We start from the raw sequence: 26,001 nt of genomic DNA on the forward strand, positions 1-26,001 counted from the left end.
GCCAGAGAAAAAAATCAAGGCACACACAAAGAATCAGCAATCAAAGTAGCTTATGGCTTCTTCACAGCAATTCTGGAAGCTAGAAGACAATGGAAGATTTCCTTTAATATTCTGTAGAAAAGATATTTCTAACCTAAATATCTATACTTACTTATCAATCAACGTGTGGGAAGATAAAGATATTTTCAGACATACAAGATCTCAAAAATTTTACCTCCCACATACCTTTCTAAGAAGCTACTGGAGACTGATCTATCAAAAACATGGGAGTAAACCAAGAAAGAGAAGATATGAAACAGAGATCCAACACTGGAAACAGGTGAAGGGAATTTTCACATTTATGATAAAGACTGGAAAAGAGGACAACCAATCCAGATTGAAGGAGGTCAAAACGTTCCACCACAGATCTTCAAGAAGAAGAACTTCATAAGACTAACCCAGTGTGAATAAACATCTTGATGGGATATTTAAACCAAACGGCAGAGAATCTAGGGTTGACTTCTGATATGCACAAACACTACGAGGAAACTAAAAATGAGGCAGTTATTAACTCTAAGGAAAACAAAAAAGTATGAGTGAAAGAAAAAGTAATCACAGTTTAGTACTTGGCTCAACTCTGACTAGCACACATAGTTATAGTGATGGAAACATTGGACACTGATCTAAACAAAATTATGATATAACTCTATTAATGGCATGGGGGCTGGGATGTGTGTGTGTGTGTGTGTGTGTGTGTGTGTGTGTGTGTGTGTGTGAGAGAGAGAGAGAGAGAGAGAGAGAGAGAGAGAGAGACGAGGTAGAGAGGAAAAAGAGCTAACTCCTCATCTTTCATGTGGGGAGTTAATAGATAATAGCTAACAATGAAAAATCAACAATTAGCAACACAAGCAGTTTATTTAGCCATAAAGAGGTAAAAATCCAAAGAATCACTTAAATAAAAGAGTTGAAAGTAGTTACCCCTCGGGAAAGGAAAATGTGGGTGAGGGGATCTGGGGACTAGTGTATTTCTTAAATCATGTAGAACTAGATTATTCTTTGTATGCACAGTTAACAAAAGAAAAGAAAATCCCTTAAGGGGTCATATGGAGACTGACTTACCATCACTTTCTTTTTAAAAACTTATCTTTGAGGTATAACATATAAAATAAATTGCACACTGGTTTTTGTTTGATGAAATTTTTTTATTTTAAGAAGGAAATGGAAAATTTTATTTGAGCTAAGCTGAGGATTATAACCCGGGAACAGCCTCTCAGAAAGCTCTGACAACTGTCCCACCCGTTAGAGGTCAAAGCACAGTTATATACTGTTTGATGAGTTTTGATAAATACATGCACATATCCGTGTAACCACAACCTCAATCTAATAGCCCTCTCTTTTTGAATCAAATACAGCTGGTTTCCCCTCCAGCTGGAACTGATTTTTTTCATTGATAAAGCACAAAATAGAGTATGTGGCTTGCATTTAGAGGTTACCAATGCCTGTCTTTAAACCCAAGAGTATAGTGTTGGGTATAGTGAGAGGCTCACACAATGAAAGTGAGTGACTTGTCACTGGATTGAGTTGGGTTCATGTCTCCCATCTCCCAATCCAATGCCTAAGCTCACAAAGCAGAATGGTCAGGAGAGTTGCTCTCACTATTTAAATTGTTATTTTTCAATTTTAAACCCAACTATGCTATCCTGTGCTCTCTGTAGTTTCTCTACTTACTGATTTTCTACCCCCTATAATCATTAACATTTAAACTTTACATAAAATGGTACATCTAGGGAAATGGATATAAGCATGCAAACTAAGGGAGAAAAAGCAGACTGTTACTTAGAACATAATGAAACGTCCCCCTTTTCTAATTAAAGGAGTTATAATAGTCAATATCCCACACTGGCCTGTGAAAACTATTCTTAACAAATATGCCAGAACATATGAGAAAGTAAATGTGAGTGAAAGAAAATCTCAATGATGCTCTGAAAAAAGGAATGCTGGTGAGAACCGTTTCCAAAAGAAGCAAAGCTTGTAGTTTCAGGATGAAAATTCTAGCCTGAGATCCCTACCCTATAAACCACATTTCACCCCGTTGGTATAAGGATATGGTAGTTCCCCACTCTGAAGCTTCCAGAAGCTTTGGACCTGATCCTACAAAAAAAGAACACGTGCTTGCTACCTTACTGTACTTTATTGTCAGCCACGTGACCTATTATAATAATAGGCTTTTCAGAAAGTAGTAGTGACAAATGAGATTTATCTTGAGTTACTCAGGGGGATGGAAATAAATTTAGGTTTATAAAAGCTGTGAAAAGTTTTACACAAGTCAAGTTTTCCCCCTGGATCTCACAAGGCCGTCTGAACAATACTGAAATAGACTAAAGGAAGTCTGATGGTCCTCGGGAAAAAACCACACAAGTTATGGCATCTGACACACAGTTGGTACAGAGAGGTTTTCTTCTAGGACTGTTTATAGTTGTAATAACTATCCCTGTTATACTATCTAGCTACTAGAAAATCTCATCCACCTGATGTTCTCAGGACTTGAGTAGCTGCCCACTTACAGCCCCTACCTCTTGTCATCCCAGGGCTCAGATGGCTGGTTACCTGACATTGTGGGGTTGCTTGTCACAGGATAGCACAGTGCTTGCAATAGATTGCTGCAGGTGCTGTCGCTGCTTCCTCAGGATCTGTTGGAAATCATCTTCCAGGGTTTGTACTACATAACGTAGAAAAAGGACTCGCCCGGGCAGATTTTGTCCCTGGGGGAGAAAAAATGAGAAGTATTTCCTCTCAATCTCCTGGACGACACTGAGCACTGGGCTCTCATAAATACTAAGTCAAGGGAAGGCCCATGAGTCAACTAGTGTGTATCTAAAAGAGAGGTTTCTGGGAGAGAGCAAGCAGTCTAGGTCATTATAAAAGAGGGCAATCCTAGAGCTTGAAAAGTCAGTCTCTTTCTTTCACTGAACCTAACTATCAGTCTCAGGATAAACCCTAAACTGTGGATATCCGAACAGAGACAGAAAAAATGACTATGCCAAGCTACTAGATCAAGCAACCATGATGTCTATCTCACTGCTATACTTCTAGTAAGATGAGCTGATGTATATCCTTACTGTGAAAGCAAGTCTGAGCTGGGTTTCCTGTTACAGGTGAAATGATCCTAACTGTTGAAGCCTAACTGATGCAGGTAAAGAGCATGGGCTTTGGTGGTGCACAGACCTTATTTATTTGTTTGTTTGAAACTCAGCTCCATCCCGTATTTAACTTACCCCGCTGAGTCTCAGTGTCCTTGTGATTTATGTGGTGATAACTCTAACCTTACCAAAGCCAGCGTAAGTGTCTGTCACACAGCAGGCAGGCATGCACAATTCATTGGTTTCCCTTTACTGACAAGGAAGGACTTACTTCTGGCCTTGTGCTATTTGTTTTGTAAATGCCTTATAGTTTCTTTGTCCCTCATTTCCTGCATTATTGTCTTTGATTTTTTCATAGTGAAATGTTTACATTCCTTTCTCATTTCCTTTTGTGTACATTCTATAGCTATTGTCTTTGTGGTTACCATGGGGATTACATTTAACATTCTAAAATTATAATACTTTGAATTTATACCAGCTTAACTTCAATAACACACAAAAACTCTGCTCCTTTACAGCTCTGTTCCCACCCCTTTTAGTTGCTGAAGTCACAATACTATATCTTCATATATTGTGTGCCCCAAAATAAACTAATAATTCTTTTAAATGCATTAATCTTTTAAATTATGTAGAAAACAAAATGTGGAGTTACAATAATACTAGCTTTTAGATTAATACTTTAAAAATGTATTAGTTTCTTAATACATTATAGAAAACCAATGTGGAGTTACAAACCATTGTTACAATAATAGCTTTTATAACTGCCCATGTATTTATCTTTATTTCTTCATACGGCTTCAAGTTACTGTTTAGTTTTCATTTTACCCTGCAGGACTCCCTTTAGCATTTCTTGATGAGCAGGGATAGTAGTAAATGAACTCCCTCAGCTTTTGTTTATCTGGGAATGTCTTTATTTCCCCCTCATTTTTTAACAACTTTATTGGAGTATAATTGCTTTACAATGGTGTGTTAGTTTCTGCTGTATAACAAAGTGAATCAGCTATACGTATACTTATATCCTCGTATCACCTCCCTTTTGCATCTCCCTCCCACCCTCCCTATCCCACCCCTCTAGGTGGACATAAAGCACTGAGCTGATCTCCCTGTGCTATGCAGCTGCTTCCCACTAGCTATGTATTTTACATTTCGTAGTGTATATATGTCTATGCCACTCTCTCACTTCGTCCCAGCTTACCCTTCTCCCTCCCCATGTCCTCAAGTCCATTCTCTACATCTGCGTCTTTATTCCTGTCCTGCCCCTAGGTTCTTCAGAACCATTTTTTTTTTAGATTCCATATATATGTGTTAGCATATGATATTTGTTTTTCTCTTTCTGACTTACTTCACTCTATATGACAGTCTCTAGGTCCATCCACCTCACTACAAATAACTCAATTTCGTTTCTTTCTATGGGTAATATTCCATTGTATATATGTGCCACATCTTTTTTAACCATGCATCTGTCGATGGACACTTAGGTTGCTTCCACGTCCTGGCTATTGTAAATAGACCTGCAATTAACATTGTGGTACATGACTCTTTTTGAATTATGGTTTTGTCAGGGTATATGCCCAGTAGTTTCTCCCTCATTTTTTTTTTTTTTTTTTGCGGTACGCGGGCCTCTCACTGTTGTGGCCTCTCCCATTGCGGAGCACAGGCTCTGGACGCGCAGGCTCAGTAGCCATGGCTCACGGGACCAGCTGCTCCGCGGCATGTGGGATCTTCCCAGACTGGGGCGCGAACCCGTGTTCCCTGCATCGGCAGGCTGACTCTCAACCACTGCGCCACCAGGGAAGCCCTCTCCCTCATTTTTGAAGGACAGTTTTGCTGGATACAGGAATCTTGGTTGACTTTTATTCTTTAGCACTTTGAATATATCGCCCCACTAACTTCTGGCCTCCAGTTTCTAATGAGAAATCTCTGATAATCTTATTGAGGATCTTGTATTGATGTGTCACTTCTCTCCTGCTGCTCACCCTCATTTTTAAAGGAAAGTTTTGCCAGATATAGTATTCTTGGTTGACAGTTCTTTTCTTTTAGAACTTTGAATACATCATCCCATTGCCTTCTGACCTGCAAGGTTTCGCTGAGAATCTGCTGAGAGTCTTATACAAACTCACTTGTATGTGATAATTCACTTTTTTCTTGCTGCTTTCAAGAAAAAGTCTTTCAAAGAAAAAGTCTTTGACTTTTGACAGTTTGATTATAATGTGTCTTGGTGTGGGGTCTCTCTGGTTTATTCTCACTGGAGCTTTCTTGAATTTGTATGCCCACTTCTTTCCTCAGACTTGGAAAGTTTTTGGTTATTATTTCTTCAAATAAGCTTTTTGCCCCTTTCTCTCTTCCGTTTATGGGACTTCTCTAATGTGTATATGGTCCATTTAATGGTGTCCCATAGTCCCTTAGGTGCTCATCAATTTTCTTTATTCTGTTTTCTTTTTGCTCCTCTGTCTCAGTGATTTCAAATGACCTTTCTTCATGTTCACTGATTTTTTTCTCCTGCCTGACCAAGACTGTTGTTGAACTCCTCTAGTGAAGTTTTCAATTCAGTAACTGTATTTTTCAGCTCCAGGATATGTTTGATTATTTTCTACAGTTTTTTAAAATTTAATATTCTCATTTTGTTCATGCATTATTTTCTTGCTTCATTTTGTTGTCTGTGTTCTTTTTTAGCTCCTTGAGCATCTTTAAGATAGTTTAAAAAATTTTTTTGTCAGTATGTTTGTGAGATTTGTGTTTGTTGTGTTTGTTGAGAGATTTGTGTTTCTTTAGGGTTAGTTTCTGGAGCTTTATTTCATTCTTTTGATTGGGCCACATCTCCCTGCCTCTTTGTATGCTTTGTAATCTTCTTTTGAGATTTAAACATTTGAAAAAAACACCTTTCCCAGTCTTTATCCATTGAGTTCATGCATGGCAAGACCTTCACCAATCAGCTTGGCTAAAGGTCCTGAGACCTCTCAGACCTTTACTGGAGATGTGTTTTCTCTGAGCTTGTGTGTGTGCTTTTATCTGCCTTAATTTCCCAAGTGGCTTGCCCCTACTTCTTCTTGAAAGCCCACGGTCTCTTGCTCCCCCAGTACCTGTTTGTGGAACTGCATACTCTCTGCAGCTCTAAAATGCTGCAGTGCTCACATTTCTTTTCAGCCAGAAAACTAAGTCACTGTTCTCAACAGTGCTCTGAGTCAGGTAAGACAGAAACTATTCTCCTAACAAGCCAGAACACTGGACTCAACGTCCACTCTTCTGTTTCCATCCCAAGGGAGGAGCCAAGGTATGGGAGATTTCCTCCTAGTTGCACTGTGCTATGCTAGGTAGAGGGAGGGGCATGGACACACAAAACACCACAAACTTTCCTACTCCTTTCAATGGAGTACCTTCTTGGTTATGCATTGGCCTGAGTACTACAACTTCTCAACTGGTCTCTAGAGTTTTCACAAAGGTATTCTGGTCCATATATTGTTGTTAACTTGGTATCTCCATTGGGGAATAAGGGCCTGGAGCTTCCTTGTCTACCCTCTTGGTGGTGTTTCCCATATCATGCTTCCTTAAAGCCCTGTATTTTTTTGCTCCAATCTGGAGTGATTGCCCTCTAGGTCTACTATTTGCAGTAATCTCAGGACTTCTCTTCCTTAGTCTTCTGGATTAGATCTAGTGATACTGGATCCTGTGTCTCCCCCTTTTTTGATTGTTCCCCTATTCTTTGTATGCATATCTTCAAGTAACCTATGAAATGGGGTGTGTGGATATTTTGTGAAGTTTGTACATGTCTGGAAATGTCTTTATTCTACCCTCACAGTTGACTAATAGTTTGGCTGAGTATAGAGTTCTAAGTTGACAATAATTTGTTCCATCCAAGTGCTTTTGGGTTAGCAGACAGAAAGCTGGCAATTAAATTTAGGGATCCCTAAAGGTCAGAATGCAGACTTTTTTTCTGGAGCACCAACTCTACACTAGCTGCCTTCATTTATGACAGATGGTTCATTCGATTTCTTTTAGACAATGAATCCTCTGATTTTTTGCCTGAAAGGTAGGTAACCTGGCAACCGAGCTTTCTGTACTCAAAAACAGAGATTATCAGTTCCATCTACAAGCTTTCAACAGACTTACAGCTCATATCCTACTTCAACCTTCTTATATATTGTGTTTCTGAGTCCAAAAATTCTCTGCTCTAAAGGGCAGATTTCCTCCCTCTTTGGCTACAGCCCTTCCTCATGTATTCTAGCCTGTAGCTTTCTCAGCCTAGCTTCATCAGTCATCACTCTTATATTTCCTTTAGCTCTTCCAATCTTCATTCAAATCTATTGTCTTTCCCCTTATTTTCAGTGCCATAGGTTTATATATTTCTCTATTCATTTACTGTTATTTTAAATGGAATCTGAAAAAGGAGAGGGATAAGTGAATGTATTCAATCTTGAATTGGAAGACAGCACATACCATTTCAATAGGAATGTTTTGGTCGGGATTGGGGGGAGTAAAAGAAAGGAATAATGGCAAAGACGTTACTACCAGATTTACAGTCACTTTTATTTCTAGTTAAAACTTCCTCTGCAGGGCTTCCCTGGTGGCGCAGTGGTTGAGAGTCTGCCTGCCGATGCAGGGGACACGGGTTCGTGCCCCGGTCTGGGAAGATCCTACATGCCGTGGAGTGGCTGGGCCCGTGAGCCACGGCCACTGAGCCTGCGCGTCCGGAGCCTGTGCTCCGCAACAGGAGAGGCCACAACAGTGAGAGGCCCGCATACCGCAAAAAAAAAAACAAACAAAAAACCTCCTCTGCAAAAGATTTTTGCTTGCAATTGCTATGTTACCTCTTCCTCCATGACATAAGTGAGCAGCTTCCAGTCCCACTCCACTGTCTTGGCATTAGCTGGATGTAGCCTGAAAGTAAAGTGACATCAATTAGAATTCTGGAGAGTTTAGTGGAAGAAGGGATGGGATCTCGAAGATGATAGAAGCAAGAAGCCTCCTCTTATCCTCAGTGCTCTTGCCCACGCTTTGATACAATACCATGTCATCTGAGGATAGTGGAAGTTCATTTTCTTTGGCTACCCAGTATCCACCTGTCTTTTGGGAAGCATTAGTACCCCAATTTTGCCTTGAAGAAATCAACTCTTTATTATTCTTAGCCCACTGGCTTCACCCACTAGGACCCTGGGATGAAGTCTGCAAAGCATGTCAATCTTGATATTCTATTCCTCGGTTCACAATGATTGGCTCAAAGATGGACTCAGGTCTTATGTTATGCCAATTAAAACCTATAAGACTCAATTTCAGAACTCTGTATGATTATAAAGGAAGTGGACCCTCTCTTGTACTAAGAATGTTGTAAAAGCTAGAGGCTGAGAAGGTTACCATGTGAAGCCTAGAAACAGCAACGTAGAGCTGAAAAATGGATCCTGGTAACCATTTCTGAACTGAATTAAGTCACATCTTATTCCTAGGTTTCTAGTAACACGAGTCATTAAATTCTCTTTTACCAGCTGTTAAAGCCAGTTTGGATTGAGTTTCCTGTCACTTGCAATACAAATAATACTAATATACTAAGTCACCCTCTCTAATGGTTAGATGAATAAATCTTAGGCAAGAGAAAGTTGTGCCCTGAGTCCAGGTTCCCCAGAAGATTCGCCAAAAGCTAAGGTTCATACTGTTGAATTTTCATGAGAAGCATGTAGGCCTCCTTTAGAACATCCACAGTCTCAGAGCCACTGAGCAGGATTTTCTGGATGATGTGAGCCACAATTTCTCTGGGTGGGTAATGCTGGGGTGACACAAAGTCCATCAAAAACTGCACAGTCCCCAGGGGAAAGTTTTCTTCAATGGTGTTTGCTACCATCCTTAGTCTTCGATGAGGGATAGGTTCTAATTTTTGACCCTTGTTCTGCAGAGATAAAAAGAAATAAATTAGGATGGGTTTCTATAGACATAAAAGCTAGAGGTTCTGGAACAAGTTGAAGACAGGGAAGTTTTCCATGCATTTTAAATATTCATAATTTAAAAAACTGAGACTGGAAAGCCTTATCTAAAAAACTTCTAATGACATGGTAAAATACTTATATTAAGTTAACAAATAAGAATACAAAGTTCTACATGTAACATGATTTCATCTGTGTTAAAATATAGCATTAGAAAGGAAAGTACAAAAGATTTAAGAGCTAGCCTAAGTTGATTTTGGAATAAGGGTGATAAGATATTTAGGGGTAGCTATGATACTATATCAGATACTGAAACAAAGAGATGAATAAAGATGCTTTAAATATCTTTTATTGTTAGAAGAAGAATTCCATTTTGTTGGTCTTTTTTGAGTCAACAGTAAATATTAAGTTGCTTCACCGCCCCCCCCAACCCCCAAACAGTATGTATATAAAGAATGAAAGAGAATGTATGAAAAGTGGTTTTCTATTATCTGGGTGGTGAAATGATGGATGATTTTTCCTCTATATGTTCTTTTGTAGTTTTCAATTTTTCTGTAATAGACACATCATCAAAAGAAAAACAAACATTAAAAAGTCTGATATAATAACAACAATAATTATAATAATAAGTTTTAACATTCAACTTATCCTCACTTAATTCTCTCAACAACTGTAAGAAATATATGTTATTATTATTCCTATTTTATAGATAAGGAAACTGAGATTTAGAGTGAGAATTTGTCATGCAATAGATGGCAGAAGCTGGTTTCATACAGCGGTATAACTCCATAGCTACCATCTAAACTCAAACTCTCTATAAACAACAAAACCAACAATAATAAATATATTATTGTTAAAACCCCCAATTATTTAAAAATTTAAAGTGTCTACACATAAAAAGGCAACCAGGAAGGAAATACACCCAATTATTAACATTAATAAATGCTGATAGCATCATGGGTAATTATTTCTTAAGCAAGCATTATTTTTAAAATCTGAGAATAAGTATTAATTTTAAAACATAAGCCAAACAAAGTTTGATAGGTTATGTATAACAGAAAAACAGTGATGGCTGGAATTGCCCTTCTGGGGAGAGGGCAGTTAGCTTTCTTATGTCTCAGGCCACCTGAGGGTAACCCCTGATCTCACTGATAACTCAGAGGAGTTAAGGCTAATGGCTGGTTAGCGGCAGCATGGACACTGGCTAAGAAGTTCTTGGAAGAATTTACTGTATAGCACAGGGAATTATATTCAATATCCTGTAAAAACCTATAATGGAATGTAACCTGAAAAAAATAACAGAATCACTTTGTTGTTTACCTGAAACTAACATAATATTGTAAATCAACTATATTTTAATAATATAGTTATATATTATTAAATATATATTTAATATAATAAATATATTATATTTATTGGCTATAAATGGCTATAATAAGTATTATTATAGCCATCCTAGTCGATACAAAGTGGTATCCCATTGTGATTCTGATTTGCAGTTCCCTAATGACTAATGATACAGAAAATCTTTTGAGAAATGTCTATTCAAATCCTTTGCCCATTACTAATATAATACTGTAAATCAACTATACTTCAATAAAAAAAATAATGTACTGACCAAAACCCCCAATGAATTAGAATAGAATAGAAAATAAAGTGCATCACACTAAAAACAAGTTCTGGGGGGAGAATGACTTAGTGAAGAAGTACTTATAAAAAGCCCAAAAGTAATCAAAAGAGACAGAAAATATTTACAGATGTATTCTAGATGGCTGAGATTCTTTGAGAAGTTAAGAAATAAAGATGAAGAAGAAAAAGCCACTCTGTGTAGCCTAATTGCCACCTTGTAATCTGAGCTATGTGTACACATAAGGTGGACCTGTATCTACTGATGGCTTCTTTGGTTGTGTAGCACCTACAAAGGACTACAGCCTTGACTAGGTAAAAAACTTTCTCAAGTCCTCCAGGTGCTCAATAATGGAATGATGTATCGCCAATCAGAGGCAAACTCATAGGAAAAAAGAGAACAAGCTAGTGTTGGGGAAAGTCATTCAGAAGGAGGAAACATAAAGCCTACTAGAAGGTAGAACAATTAAAACGAGAGAAAAAAATTCACTCTCTAAGGGCAAATCAATGTGAATGCCTGACACCCACTAAGCTGGATTACGGATTGCTCCAACAGGAGAAGCACCTTTTGAATTCTTGAACAACTTCAAGCCAGTCTTCTTAATGTTGGGAATGTGGTTAGGTATAATGAAAAAAAGCTTCATGTTTTGGGACTTAGCCACAATTTTTTTTTCTTACACATCTAGTTTAGTTCTTACAGATCAATGAAGACTAATGGGAAGTAGCATTTCCGTTAAAGTCTTAAAATTGAGCTGGAGAGGGTGTTGAGAAAAGGGAACCCTCCTACACTGTTGGTAGGAATGTAAACTGGTGCTGCCACTATGGAAAACAGTATGGAGGTTCCTCAAAAAACTAAAAATAGAGCTACCATATGTCCAGCAATCCCACTCCTGGGCATATATCTGGAAAAAGACGAAAACTCTAATTTAAAAAGATATAGGCACTCCAATGTTCATAGTAGCACTATGTACAATAGCCAAGACATGGAAACAACCCAAGTGCCCATCAACAGATGATTGGTTTAAGAAGATGTGGTACACACACACACAAACACACACACAGTGGAATATTACTCGGCCATAAAAAAGAATGAAATAATGCCATTTGCAGCAACATGGATGGACCTAGAGAATATCATACTAAGTGAAGTAAGTCAGACAGAGAAAGACAGGTATTATATAATATCACGTATATGTGGAATCCAAAAAAATAATACCAATGAATCTACCTACAAAACAGAAACAGACTTGCAGATATAGAAAACAAACTTATGGGTACCAAAGGGGAAAGGGAGGTGGGGAAGGACAAGTTAGAAGTATGGGATTAACAGACACAAACTGCTATACATAAAATAGATCAGCAACAAGGATCTATTGTCTAGCACAGGGAACAATATTCTGTATCTTGTAATGATGTGTAATGGAAAATAATCTGAACAAATATATAACTGAATCACTTTGCTGTATACCTGAAACTAAAACAATATTGTAAATCAACTTCAATAAAAAAAATCTTACAATTGAATTTCCTCCCCCCAAGTTAGAGAGTAACAATTTTGAAGGTACCAAAATGTCATGAGTATTATTATCTCTGTAATATGGAAGCTGTAATGAGGGCATCAGGAATTGAGGAAGGAAAGGCAGAGGAATTGAGAAGTATTTGATGAAGGCCTATGATGAGCCAGACACTCCAACAGGCACTTTACATATTATCTCCTTTAATGATACTGTGAAGTATGTTCTTATCTCCATTTTATAGATAGGTGAAGTGACTTCTTCAGTGCCAGATTTTAAGTGTGGGGCTGAATTTGTACCCAGATCTGATTCTACACTGAATGGTTCCACAGTGGGAGAAAGATAAAAATGTCTTAACTCAGCTGGGCCTGTCCTCTCATGCATGGACTCCTTGTAGCATACTAACGTCATGCTAGGCCTATACAAAGGACACCTGATCCCCAGGGGAAGACATGTTAGCTCACCTCTCTTGTGTCTTTATCTGGTATTAGTGTCTGGAAGAAGAGGTGATGCACCGGAGGTCGTAAGAAGTACTTCAGTCTATGCAGGCATGGTCTGTTGTACAACCCACCTTGTGGTGTTCGTGCTTGCACCTGGGCAGATCTGGGGTTGACAGGCTCTGACAGTGATATCTCTTTTCTGGCTGGAGTTTCTGTGACAGAGAGCCAAGGAACTTTCTCTAAGGAAGTTTCAGACTGTGGGCTGGGAGAGCAGCTTGGAGAGGATGGAGCTGAGACATCCATAGGGGTGTCATGGTTCTGTACATCATTTTGCGGAGAGTCAGGCCTGAGTTTTGGTAAATGAGGCAAGTCTCTAAGTGTGTGTGGCATGTCTTCTGGCAAGCATGACATGTCCCCAGGTGAATGTAGCACATCTCCTGATAAGTGTGGGATTTCTCCAGGTGAATGTGGTACACTTCCTGGTGACGGTGGCGTGTCTCTTGGTGACTGTGGTACATTGGCTGGTGACTGTGACACATCTGCTGGTGACTGTAGGACATCAGCTGGTGACTGTGGCACATCTCTTGGTGACTGGGGCATGTCTCCTGATGATTGTGGCATGTCTCCTGATGATTGTAGCATATCTCCTGGTGACTGTGGCATGTCTTTCAGGTGTGCCACATCTTGTGGATACGTTATGTTTTGAGGTGGGCCTGGTACATCTTGAGGTAGGCCCAGTGAGTCTTGAGGTGGGCTTTGTGAGTGTTGAAGTTGCCATGATGAGTCTTGAGGTGGACTTGGCATATTCTGCTGAGTGCATGGCACATTCTGAGGGCATGGCACATCTTGAGGAGGGCATGGCCCTTCTTGAGGTGGGTGAGGCAAAGTTTGTAGTTGGCACTGCATGGTTTGTGATGGGCATGACAAGGCTCGTGGTGGGCATGAGGAGGCTCGTGGTGGACATGGTGAGGCTCGCAGTGGGCATGGCAAGGCTCTCAGTGGGCATGGCAAGGCTTGTGGAGGGCAAGGCACATCTTGCTGTGGGCATGGCAAGGGTGCCCTTTGATTGCTACGGCTACCATTATTGCTTGTTGCAGGGAGGGAGTGAATATCTGAAGATAGCTGTAGGCTTGCCAAGAAGCCGAGGTCACCTTTGAATATGGTTGAGCTACAATTCGGCTCTCCTGGATAAACAGAGCCCCCACTGATGGACACAGGGGGCTGGGGACCTTCAAATGCAGTTTCTTCCAAAAGGTCCAAATCCACAGGATCACTGTTAATGATTCTCCGTGCTGCAGGCCGAGAGCTTCTGTCTACCCGCCCTTCCATCACCTCTTTGCTGGAGAGGCTGGCACATGCTTGAAGACTGGCTGGCTCTTTCTGGGAAGGAGCAACGGGTTCTAGAGTCAAGTCAAGAGTGGCAATAGGTCTATTTTCTTCCTCAGATCCTGTTAGGTCAATCACACAGAGTCCATTGCGATCCTTTGCCCTTGGTCTGGTTTCTCTAGTTAAGTCAATGAAGTCCTGTTGAAGGATTGTGAGAAGATAAGAGGTCAAGTAGGGGTCTTAGCTTTATCTAAGAGGACTTAAAGCTTAGCTTTTAATGATAAAACTATTTTACTTTTTCACTTCACTGACAATTTATATATCTTTTTTTGCAGTACGCGGGCCTCTCACTGTTGTGGCCTCTCCCGTTGCAGAGCACAGGCTCCGGATGCGCAGGCTCAGCGGCCATGGCTCACGGGCCCAGCCGCTCCGTGGCATGTGGGATCTTCCCGGACTGGGGCACGAACCTGTGTCCCCTGCATCAGCAGGCGGACTCTCAACCACTGCGCCACCAGGGAAGCCCCTATATATCTTATATAACGTAAGTGTTAGTTTATTTCTTTTGGCCAAAATTTTCCTCTGTCAAAGCTGCCAATTTCTATACCTTCTTAAATTATCCAAATGCCACAAGCACATAACAGAGGACACAGGGGGAAATGTATTATGATCCAAGGTGGACAGGGGAGTAGTAGAGAAGATTTCAACCTTAAGTCAAAGTAAAAAGCAAACTTTGTTTGGAAAAGCAAATACACAGGATAACCTACAACAGAAGCTAAAGAAGGGAAACTAATACGAGAATCTACTTTGTGCTAAGAATGTGTTGAGTGCTTTCACACATCTTTAATTTTCACAATGACCCTGTCAGGAAGGCATTATCATCTCCATTATACAGATGGGGAAACTAGAGTTCAGAGGGGTTAGGTTATTTACCTATGGATTATACAGTTATGTAGCAGAGACCAGGCCTGTTTCCTTCTTTCCCTGTTAGGGCCTAGGAATGTACAACTTCATTCAATGTATAGTCAGCCTATAGTCAGATATGGAGAATAATACACTAAGGGTTATAAAACTAACCATTCTAAGTGTGAGCCTAAATTAATTACAAAAAACCTCCTATATTCACCCCCATTCCTTGGCAAAATGATTAGGCAGTTCACAAAGCCTGATGATGCCAGCCAGAGGTACTGTAAACAACTTCTGTGTCATGAGCCAGGAAAAATATTGCTCTGCCTTCCAGGTGTCTCCTCACTTGGCTGGGTACCATTGCCACTGCTATGTCGGGTACTAATTGCTGGGCTAGCAATGCTCTTGCTGCTACTACAGCTACCGTGCTATTTCTTTTAATAGATGTGATGGTCACCACTGTCAACGGCACCAAAGCAGGACACAGGATCCTGGGTGGGTCAAGTGAGAAGCTGGAATGCACCTCATCTTGGAATAGGGATTGCTTGGTGAAACCTAATGCCTCATTCCTAAGAAGCAGCCATATAGTATCACTGCCTCTCTACTGCTAGCTGAACTCAACATAAATAGCTGCAAAGGTCTGAATTCAACTCCTATTCCATCACCAACTCCTAAAATGCAACATTACCACGTCTCTCTCACTTAAAACCCACCATATGAGCTACAGGATAAAGGGCAAATGCTTTAGTAAAGACTCATAAAGCCCTTCATAATTCAGCCTCTTCGTGATTACTCTCCTCCTCGTGTGCGCAAATCACACAGAACTACTTCAGATCCCCAAATGTGCCATGCTTTCTCAAGTATTTCTATCTTTATGTTTGCTTCTGTTCTTTCGTCTGGAGTGATTATTATCCCTTTGATTGTTTGGAAGTTTCTTGTCTTTCAAGACTCAGCACAGATATCACTGTGTGCGAAAATTCTTCCAGATCACTTCTTGTCCCAAGTTAAATTATTAGTTTTCTCCCTTATATCCCCAATTCATCTGTACAAACCAAAAAGGTTTATCCCAAAGAATCTGATGTTTTTAAATGATATTGAAAATGGAAATAATTTTTTGTCATTTTCCAATTATTCATTGCTAGTATATAGAAATGCTGTTGATTTATGTATGTATATTATCCCTGTATCCTCTGACCTTGCTAAATTCACTTACTAGTTCAGGTAACTTTTTTTGTAGATTCCTTAGTGTTTTCCATATAAGAAATCATGTCTGCAAATAGAGGAGTTTTACTTCTTCCTTTTCAATCTGCATGCCTTTTATTTCTTTTTCTTAACTATTACAATGGCTAAAGCATCTAGTATAATTCTCAGCAGAAGTGCTGAAAGCAGACATCTGAGACTTTCATCATTAAGTATAACGTTAGCTGTGTTGTCTTCATAGATGCCCCATATCATGTTGAGAAAGTTCCCTTCTTCTCATTGTTTTCTCAGAGTTTAAAAAAATTTATTTATTTATTTATTTAGGCTGCACTGGGTCTTAGTTGCAACACACAGGATCTTTGTTGTGGCATGTTTAGTTGTGGCTTCTTAGTTGCAGCATGCATGTGGGATCTAGTTCCCTGACCAGGGATCGAACCCGGGCCCCCTGCATTGGGAGCATGGAGTTTTACCCACTGGACCACCAGGGAAGTCCCGTTTTCTGAGAGTTTTAATTGGAAATGGTTGTTAAATTTAGTCAAATGATTTTTCTGCACCTGTTGAGATATTTTATGATTTTCCTTTGTACTATTAATATCAAAAATTATATTAATTGATTTTCTAATGTTAAATTAATCCTACGGAAAACTCCACTGGTTATGATGTATTATTTTTTTCTATATTGTTTTAATATATCAATATTTTGTTAAGAATTTTTGCATATTTATGAGGGATATTAGTTTACAGTTTTCTATTCTTGTAATTTCTTTTACTGGTTTTGCTATCAGAATAAAATTGGCCTCATAAAATGATTGGGAGCTATTCCCACCCCCTCTATTTAGGTTGTGTTGGATTGGTACCATATCTTTCTTCAATGTTTATAGAAATCACCAGTGAAGCTATCTGGGCCTGAAATTTGCTTTGTAGTTAAAATTTAGTAGACATAAGGCTATTTACATTTTCTACTTCTTGTGTTAGTTCTGTGACTTATGGATTTTGTTATTAAAATTATTAGCATAAAGTTGTTCACAACAGTCCTTTATTATCTTTCTAATTCTATATTCTGTATAGATTTATCCCCAATTTTCTTTTTTTATTCCCAGTATTGGTAATTTGTATCCTTTGCATTTTCTCCCCTGACCAGCCTAGCTAGAAGTTTATCAATTTGACTGATCTTTCCAAAGGACCAGATTTTTCATCCATTCCCTTTATTTCTATTGTTATCATTATTATTTCCTTCCTTCTATTTACTGTGGATTTAATTTGCCCTTCTTTTTCTAGCTTCTTAATGTGGAAGCTGATACCTTGATTTTCAAAATCTTTCTTTTCTAACATTAGCATTTAAAGCTAAAAATTTCCCCGTAAGTACTGCTTTAGCTTCATCCCACATTTTTTTTTTTTGCGGTATGCAAGTCTCTCACTGTTGTGGCCTCTCCCGTTGCAGAGCACAGGCTCCGGACGTGCAGGCTCAGCGGCCATGGCTCACGGGCCCAGTCGCTCCGCGGTATGTGGGATCTTCCCAGACCGGGGCACGAACCCGTGTCACCTGCATCGGCAGGCGGACTCTCAACCACTGCGCCACCAGAGAAGCCCCATCCCACAATTTTTAATACACAGTCACTTTATTATCATGTAGTTCAAGCTTACCTTCACCATAGTCAGAAAACAAACCCTGTAAGATTTCAATCTTTTGAAATACACTGAGACTTATTTTATGTCCTAACACATGGCCTACTTGCTGAATGTTCCTTGTACACTTGAAAAAAATGTGCATTCTGCAGTTGTTGGATATAAATGTCAATTAGGTCATGGCTGCTGATAGTAGCTTTTGGATCTTTGATTTTCTTCACCTTTGAGGGGATGCAGTTGTGCTATCAAGTACTGACAGAAGTGTATTAAAGTGTCCAGGGGAGAGACCTTCAAGATGGCGGAGGAGTAAGATGTGGAGCTCATCTTCCTCCCCATAAATACATCAGAAATACATCTACATGTGGAACAACTCATACAGAACACCTACTGAACGCTAGCAGAAGACCTCAGACCTCCCAAGAGGCAAGAAACTCCCCACGTACCTGGGTAGGGCAAAAGAAAAAAGAAAAAACAGAGACAAAAGAATAGGGATGGGACCTGCACCTCTGGGAGGGAGCTGTGAAGGAGGAAAAGTTTCCACATACCAGGAAGCCCCCTCACTGGTGGAGATGGGGGGTGGGTGGGTGGGTGAGCTTCGGAGCCAGAAGAGAGCGCAGCAACAGGGGTGCAGAGGGCAAAGTGGAGAGATTTCCGCACGGAGGATCACTGCCGACCAGCACTCACCAGCCTGAGAGGCTTGTCTGCTCACCTGCCAGGACGGGTGGGGACTGGGAGCAGAGGCTCCGGCATAGGAGGTCAGATCCCAGGGAGAGGACTGGGGTTGGCTGCATGAACACAGGCTGAAGGGGTCTAGTGTGCCACAGCTAGCAGGGAGGGAGTCTGGGAAAAAGTCTGGAACTGCCTAAGAGGCAAGAGACCATTGTTTCAGGGTGCACGAGGAGAGGGGATTCAGAGCACCACCTAAACAAGTTCCAGAGATAGGCGCGAGCTGCGGCTATCAGGGTGGACACCAGAGATGGTTATGAAATGCTAAGGTGGCTACTGCAGCCACCAAGAAGCCTGTGTGCAAGCACAGGTCATTATCCACACCTCCCCTGCAGGGAGCCTGTGCAACCCGCCACTGCCAGGGTCCTGTGATCCAGGGACAACTTCCCCGGGAGAACACACGGCAAGCCTCAGGCTGTTGCAACATCATGCCAACCTCTGCCGCCACAGGCTCACCCCGCATTCAGTACCCCTCCCTCCCCCCGGCCTGAGTGAGCCAGAGGCCCCTAATCAGCTGCTCCTTTATCCTGTCTGGGCGGGAACAGATGCCCTCAGGCGACCTATACGCAGAGGTGGGGCCAGTTCCAAAGCTGAACCCCAGCAGCTGTTCGAACAAAGAAGAGAAAGGGAAATTTCTCCCAGCAGCCTCAGGAGCAGGGTATTAAATCTCCACAATCAACATGATGTACCCTGCATCTCTGGACTACCTGAATAGACAACGGATCACCCAAAATTGAGGTGGTGGACTTTGGAAGCAACTGTAGACTCAGGGTTTGCTTTCTGCATCTAATTTGTTTCTGGTTTTATGTTTATCTTAGTTTAGTATTTAGAGTTTATTATCATTAGTAGATTTGTTTATTGGTTTGGTTGCTCTCTTCCTTTTTATATATATATATATATATATTTTTTTTTCCTTTTTCTCTTTTCATGAGTGTGTATGTGTATGCTTCTTTGTGTGATTTTGTCTGTATAGATTTGCTTTTACCATTTGTCCTAGGGTTCTGTCTGTCGGTTTTCCTTTTTTTTTAGTATAGTTTTTAGTGCTTGTTGTCATTGGTGGATTTGTTTTTTGGTTTGGCTGCTCTCTTCTTTATTTCTTTCTTTTTTTATTACTTTTTAATATTTTTATTTTTAATAATTATTTTTTATTTCAATAACTTTATTTTATTTTATCTCTCTCTCTCTCTCTCTTTCTTTCTCCTTTTTTTCTGAGCCATGTGGCTGACAGAGTCTTGGTGCTTCAGCTGGGTGTCAGGCCTGTGCCTCTGAGGTGGGAGAGCCGAGTTCAGGACACTGGTCCACCAGAGACCTCCTGGCTTCACGTAATATCAAACGGCAAAAGCTCTCCCAGAGATCTCCAACTAAACACTAAGACCCAGCTCCACTCAATGACCAGAGGTCTACAGTGCTGGACACCGTATGACAAACAACTAGCAAGACAGGAACAGAACCCCACCCATTAGCAGAGAGGCTGCCTAAAATCATAACAAGGTCACAGATCCCAAAACACATCACCGGACATGGTCTTGCCCACCAGAAAGACAAGATCCAGCCTCATGCACCAGAACACAGGCACGAGTCCCCGCCACCAGGAAGCTTACATAACCCACTGAACCAACCTTAGCCACTGGGGGCAGTAACCAAAAACAACAGGAACTACAAACCTGTAGCCTGCGAAAAGGAGACCCCCAAACACAGTAAGTTAAGCAAAATGAGAAGACAGAGACACACAGCAGATGAAGGAGCAAGGTAAAAACCCACCAGACCACAATGAATGAAATTAAAAATTCTCTAGAAGGAATCAATAGCAGAATAACTGAGGCAGAAGAACGGATAAGTGACCTGGAAGATAAAATAGTGGAAATAACTACTACAGAGCAGAATAAAGAAAAAAGAATGAAAAGAATTGAGGACAGTCTCAGAGACCTCTGAGACAACATTAAACACACCAATATTTGAATTATAAGGGTCCCAGAAGAAGAGCAAAAGAAAGGGACTGAGAAAATATTTCAAGAGATTATAGTTGAAAACTTCCCTAATATGGGAAAGGAGTCAATCAAGTCCAGGAAGAGCAGAGAGTCCAATATAGGAAAAATCCAAGGAGAAATATGCCAAGACACACTAATCAAACTATCAAAAATTAAATACAAAGAAAAAATATTAAAAGCAGCAAGGGAATAACAACAAATAACATACAAGGGAATCCCCATAAGGTCAACAGCTGATCTATCAGCAGAAACTCTGCAAGCCAGAAGGGAGTGGCAGGACATATTTAAAGTGATGAAAGGGAAAAACCTACAACCAAGATTACTCTACCCAGCAAGGATCTCATTCAGATTCGACGGAGAAATTAAAACCTTTACAGACAAGCAAAAGCTAAGAGAATTCAGCACCACCAGACCAGATCTACAATGAATGCTAAAGGAACTTCTCTAGGCAGGAAACAAAGGAGAAGGAAAAGACCTACAATAACAAACCCAAAACAAATAAGACAATGGTCACAGGAATATACATATTGATAATTACCTTAAATGTAAATGGATTAAATGCTCCAACCAAAAGACACAGACTGACTAAATGGATACAAACACAAGACCCATATATATGCTGTCTATACGAGACCCACTTCAGACCTAGGGACACATACAGACTGAAAGTGAGGTCCTGAAAAAATATATGCCATGCAAATGGAAATCAAAAAAGCTGGAGTAGCAATTCTCGTATCAGACAAAATAGACATTAAAATAGACTATTACAAGAGACAAAGAATGACACTACATAATGATCAAGGAATCAATCCAAGAAGAAGATATAACAATTGTCAATATTTATGCACCCAACATAGGAGCACCTCAATACATAAGGCTAATGTTAACAGCCATAAGAGGGGAAATCGACAGTAACATAATCATAGTAGGGGACTTTAACACCCCACTTTCAACAATGGACAGATCGGGCTTCCCTGGTGGCGCAGTGGTTGAGAGTCCGCCTGGCGATGCAGGGGACACGGGTTCACGCCCCGGTCCGGGAAGGTCCCACATGCTGCGGAGTGGCTGGGCCCGTGAGCCATGGCCGCTGAGCCTGCGCGTCCGGAACAATGGGAGAGGCCACAACAGTGAGAGGCCCACATACTGAAAAACAAAACAAAACAAAACAAAACAATGGACAGATCATCCAAAATAAAAATAAATAAGGAAACACAGCTTTAAATGATTAAACAATATCAATTAAGATGGACTTAATTGATATTTATAGGACATTCCATCCAAAAACAAGAGAATACACTTTCTTCTCAAGTGCTCATGGAACATTCTCCAGGATAGGTCATATATTAGTTCACAAATCAAGCCTTGGTAAAGTTAAGAAAATTGAAATCATATCAAGTATCTTTTCCAACCACAATGTTATGAGACTAGATATCAATTACAGGAAAAAATTTGTAAAAAATGCAAACCCATGGAGGCTAAACAATACACTACTAAATAACCAAAAGATCACTGAAGAAATCAAAGAGGAAATCAAAAAATACCTAGAAACAAATGACAATGAAAACACGATGACCCAAAACCAAGGGGATGCAGCAAAAGGAGTTTTAAGAGGGAAGTTTATAGCAATACAATCCTACCTCAACAAACAAGAAACATCTCAAATAAACAACCTAACCTTACACCTAAAGCAAGTAGAGAAAGAAGAACAAAAAAACCCCCCAAAGTTAGCAGAAGGAAAGAAATCATAAAGATCAGATCATAAATAAATGAAAAGGGAATGAAGGAAACGATAGCAGAGATAAATAAAACTAAAAGCTGGTTCTCTGAGAAGATAAACAAAATCAATAAACCATTAGCAAGACTCATCAAGAAAAAAAGGGAGGGCTTCCCTGGTGGCGCAGTGGTTGGGAGTCTGCCTGCCGATGCAGGGGACGCGGGTTCATGCCCCGGTCCAGGAGGATCCCGCATGTCGTGGAGCGGCTGGGCCCATGGGCCGTGGCTGCTGGGCCTGCGCATCCGGAGCCTGTGCTCCGCAACGGGAGAGGCCACAGCAGTGAGAGGCCCGCATACCGCAAAATAAAAATAAAAAAAAAAAAAAAAGAAGAAAAGGGAGAAGCCTCAAATAAATAGAATTAGAAATGAAAAAGGTGAAGTAACAACTGACACTGCAGAAATACAAAAGATCATGAGAGATTACAAAAAGCAACTATATGCCAATAAAATGGACAACCTGGAAGAAATGGACAAATTCTTAGAAAAGCACAACCTTCTGAGACTGAACCAGGAAGAAATAGAAAATACAAACAGACCAATCACAAGCACTGAAATTGAGACTGTGATTAAAAATCTTCCCACAAACAAAAGCCCAGGACCAGATGGCTTCAAAGGCGAATTCTATCAAACATTTAGAGAAGAGCTAACACCTATCCTTCTCAAACTCTTCCAAAATATAGCAGAGGGAGGAACACTTCCAAAGTCATTCTATGAGACCACCATCACCCTGATACCAAAACCAGACAAAGATGTCACAAAGAAAGAAAAGTGCCGGCCAATATCACTGGCAAACATAGATGCAAAAATCCTCAACCTAATACTAGCAAACAGAATCCAACAGCACATTAAGAGGATCATACACCATGAACAACTGGGGTTCATCCCAATAATGCAAGGATTCTTCAATATATGCAAATTAATCGGTGTGATAAGGCATATTAACAAACTGAAGGAGAAAATATTGATATTTATGAACATCATATGATCATCTCAATTGATGCAGAAAAAGCTTTCGACAAAATTCAACACCCATTTATGATAAAAACTCTCCAGAAAGTAGGCATAGAGGGAACCTACCTCAATATCATAAAGGCCATATATCACAAACCCACAGCCAATATCGTTCTCAATGGTGAAAAACTGAAACCATTTCCTCTAAGATCAGGAACAAGACAAGGTTGCCCACTCTAACCACTATTATTCAACATAGTTCTGGAAGTTTTAGCCACAGCGATCAGAGAAGAAAAAGAAATAAAATGTATCCAAATCAGAAAAGAAGAAGTAAAACTGTCACTGTTTGCAGAGGACATGATACTATACATAGAGAATCCTAAAGATGCTACCACAAAACTACTAGAGCTAATCAATGAATTTGGTAAAGTAGCAGGATACAAAATTAATGCACAGAAACCTCTTGCATTCCTATACGCTAACCACAAAAAAATCTGGAGGAGAAACTAAGCAAACACTCCCATTTACCATTGCGACAAAAAGAATAAAATACCTAGGAATAAACCTACCTAAGGAGACAAAAGACCTGTATGCAGAAAAGTATAAGACACTGATGAAAGAAATTAAAGATGATACAAACAGATGGAGAGATATACCATGTTCTTGAATTGGAAGAATCAATATTGTGAAAATGACTATACTACCCAAAGCAATCTACAGATTCAATGCAATCCCTATCAAACTACCAATAGCATTTTTCACAGAACTAGAACAAAAAATTTCACAATTTGTATAGAAACACAAAATACCCCAAATAGCCAAAGCAATCATGAGAAAGAAAAACAGAGCTGGAGGAATCAGGTTCCCAGACTTCAGAATATAGTACAAAGCTACCGTAATCAAGACAGTATGGTACTGGCACAAAAACAGAAATATAGATCAGCAGAACAGGACAGAAAGCCCAGAGATAAACCCACGCACATATGGTCACCTTATTTTTAATAAAGGAGGCAAGAATATACAGTGGAGAAAAGACAGCCTCTTCAATAAGTGGTGTTGGGAAAACTGAAGAGCTACATGTAAAAGAATGAAATTAGAACACTCCCTAACACCATACACAAAGATAAACTTAAAATGGATTAAAGATCTAAATGTAAGGCCAGACACTATAAAACTCTTAGAGGAAAACATATGCAGAACACTCTATGACATAAATCACAGTAAGATCCTTTTTGACCCATCTCCTAGAGAAATGGAAATAAAAACAAAAATAAACAAATGGGACTTAATGAAACTTAAAAGCTTTTGCACAGCAAAGGAAACCATAAACAAGACAAAAAGACCACCCTCAGAATGGGAGAAAATATTTTCAAATGAAGCAACTGACAAAGGATTAATCTCCAAAATTTACAAGCAGCTCATGCAGCTCAATATCCAGAAAACAAACAACCGAATCCAAAAATGTGCAGAAGACATAAACAGACATTTCTCCAAAGAAGATATACAGATTGCCAACAAACCCGTGAAAGGATGCTCAACAAACCCATTAAAGGATGCATTTCTCAATCATTAGAGAAATGTAAATGAAAACTACAGTGAGGTATCACCTCACACCAGTCAGAATGGCTATCATCAAAAAATCTAGAAACAGGGGCTTCCCTGGTGGCGCAGTGGTTGAAAGTCCGCCTGCCGATGCAGGGGATGCGGGTTTGTGCCCCGGCCCGGGAAGATCCCACATGCCGCGGAGCGGCTGGGCCCGTGAGCCGTGGCCGCTGGGCCTGCGCGTCCAGAGCCTGTGCTCCGCAACGGGAGAGGCCACAAAAGTGAGAGGCCCACGTACCGAAAAAAAAAAAAAAAAAAATCTAGAAACAGTAAATGCTGGAGAGTGTGTGGAGAAAAGGGAGCCCTCTGGCACTGTTGGTGGGAATGTAAATTGATATAGCCACTACGGAGAGCGGTATGGAGGTTCCTTAAAAAACTAAAAATAGAACTACCATACGACCCAGTAATCCCACTACTGGGTCGTTTTCTCAGACGAGAAAACCATAATTCAAATAGTCATGTAGCAAAATGTTCATTGCAGCTCTATTTACAATAGCCAGGACATGGAAGCAACCTCAGTGTTCATCGACAGATGAATTGATAAAGAACATGTATACATATATATACAATGGAATATTACTCAGCCATAAAAAGAAACGAAATTGAGTTATTTGTAGTGAGGTGGATGGACCTAGAGTCTGTCATACAGAGTGAAATAAGTCAGAAAGAGAAAAACAAATAGCATATGCTAACACATATATATGGAATCTAAAAAAAACACAAAATGTTTCTGAAGAACCTAGAGGCAGAACAGGAATAAAGACGCAGACGTAGAGAATGGACTTGAGGACACAGGGTGGGGGAAGGGTAAGCTGGGACGAAGTGAGAGAGTGGCATGGACTTATATATACTACCAAATGGAAAACAGCTAGCTACTGGGAAGCAGCCACATAGCACAGGGACATCAGCTTGGTGCTTTGTGACCACCTAGAGGGGTGGCATAGGGAGGGTGATAGGAAGATTTAAGAGGGAGGAGATATGGGGATATATGTATATGTATAGCTCATTTACTTTGTTATAAAGCAGAAATTAACACACCATTGTAAAGCAATTATACTCCAATAAAGATGTTAAAAAAATAAAGTGTCCAACTATGATTGTGGCTTTGACCATTTCTCCTTTTCATTCAGTTAGTTTTTGCTTTGTGTCTTTTGAAATTCTGTTTATTAGGTGTATATACACTTTTAATTATTATACCTTCTTAATGTATTAACCCATTTATCATTATTAGGATTATCATTTATCCTTAGTCTCCAGCAATCCTCCTTGTACTGATGTCTATTTTTCTGTTATTAATA

The 26,001-nt window shown here is 40.0% G+C and overlaps 1 protein-coding gene across 6 annotated transcripts in view; it reads right to left on the reverse strand.

Moving 5' to 3' along the window:
• The window catches only part of SIMC1 (SUMO interacting motifs containing 1), a 97,621-nt gene that overhangs the window by 31,775 nt on the left and 39,845 nt on the right, over positions 1-26,001 (reverse strand). For 3 of the 6 annotated variants that reach the window (XM_033414908.2, XM_033414909.2, XM_049707423.1), the window contains exons 2-5: positions 12,633-14,132; positions 8,762-8,994; positions 7,925-7,994; positions 2,587-2,741 (exon numbers count right to left, since the gene is read on the reverse strand). In XM_033414908.2, coding sequence (XP_033270799.1) covers positions 2,587-2,741; positions 7,925-7,994; positions 8,762-8,994; positions 12,633-14,132 — 1,958 coding nt within the window. Of the gene's footprint in view, positions 1-2,586; positions 2,742-7,924; positions 7,995-8,761; positions 8,995-12,632; positions 14,133-26,001 lie in introns of those variants that run through there. The other 3 variants (XM_049707425.1, XM_012538635.3, XM_049707426.1) reach the window with 3 other exon arrangements.

Source organism: Orcinus orca, chromosome 3, assembly GCF_937001465.1.
Source record: "Orcinus orca chromosome 3, mOrcOrc1.1, whole genome shotgun sequence".
Taxonomy (NCBI): Eukaryota; Metazoa; Chordata; class Mammalia; order Artiodactyla; family Delphinidae; genus Orcinus; species Orcinus orca.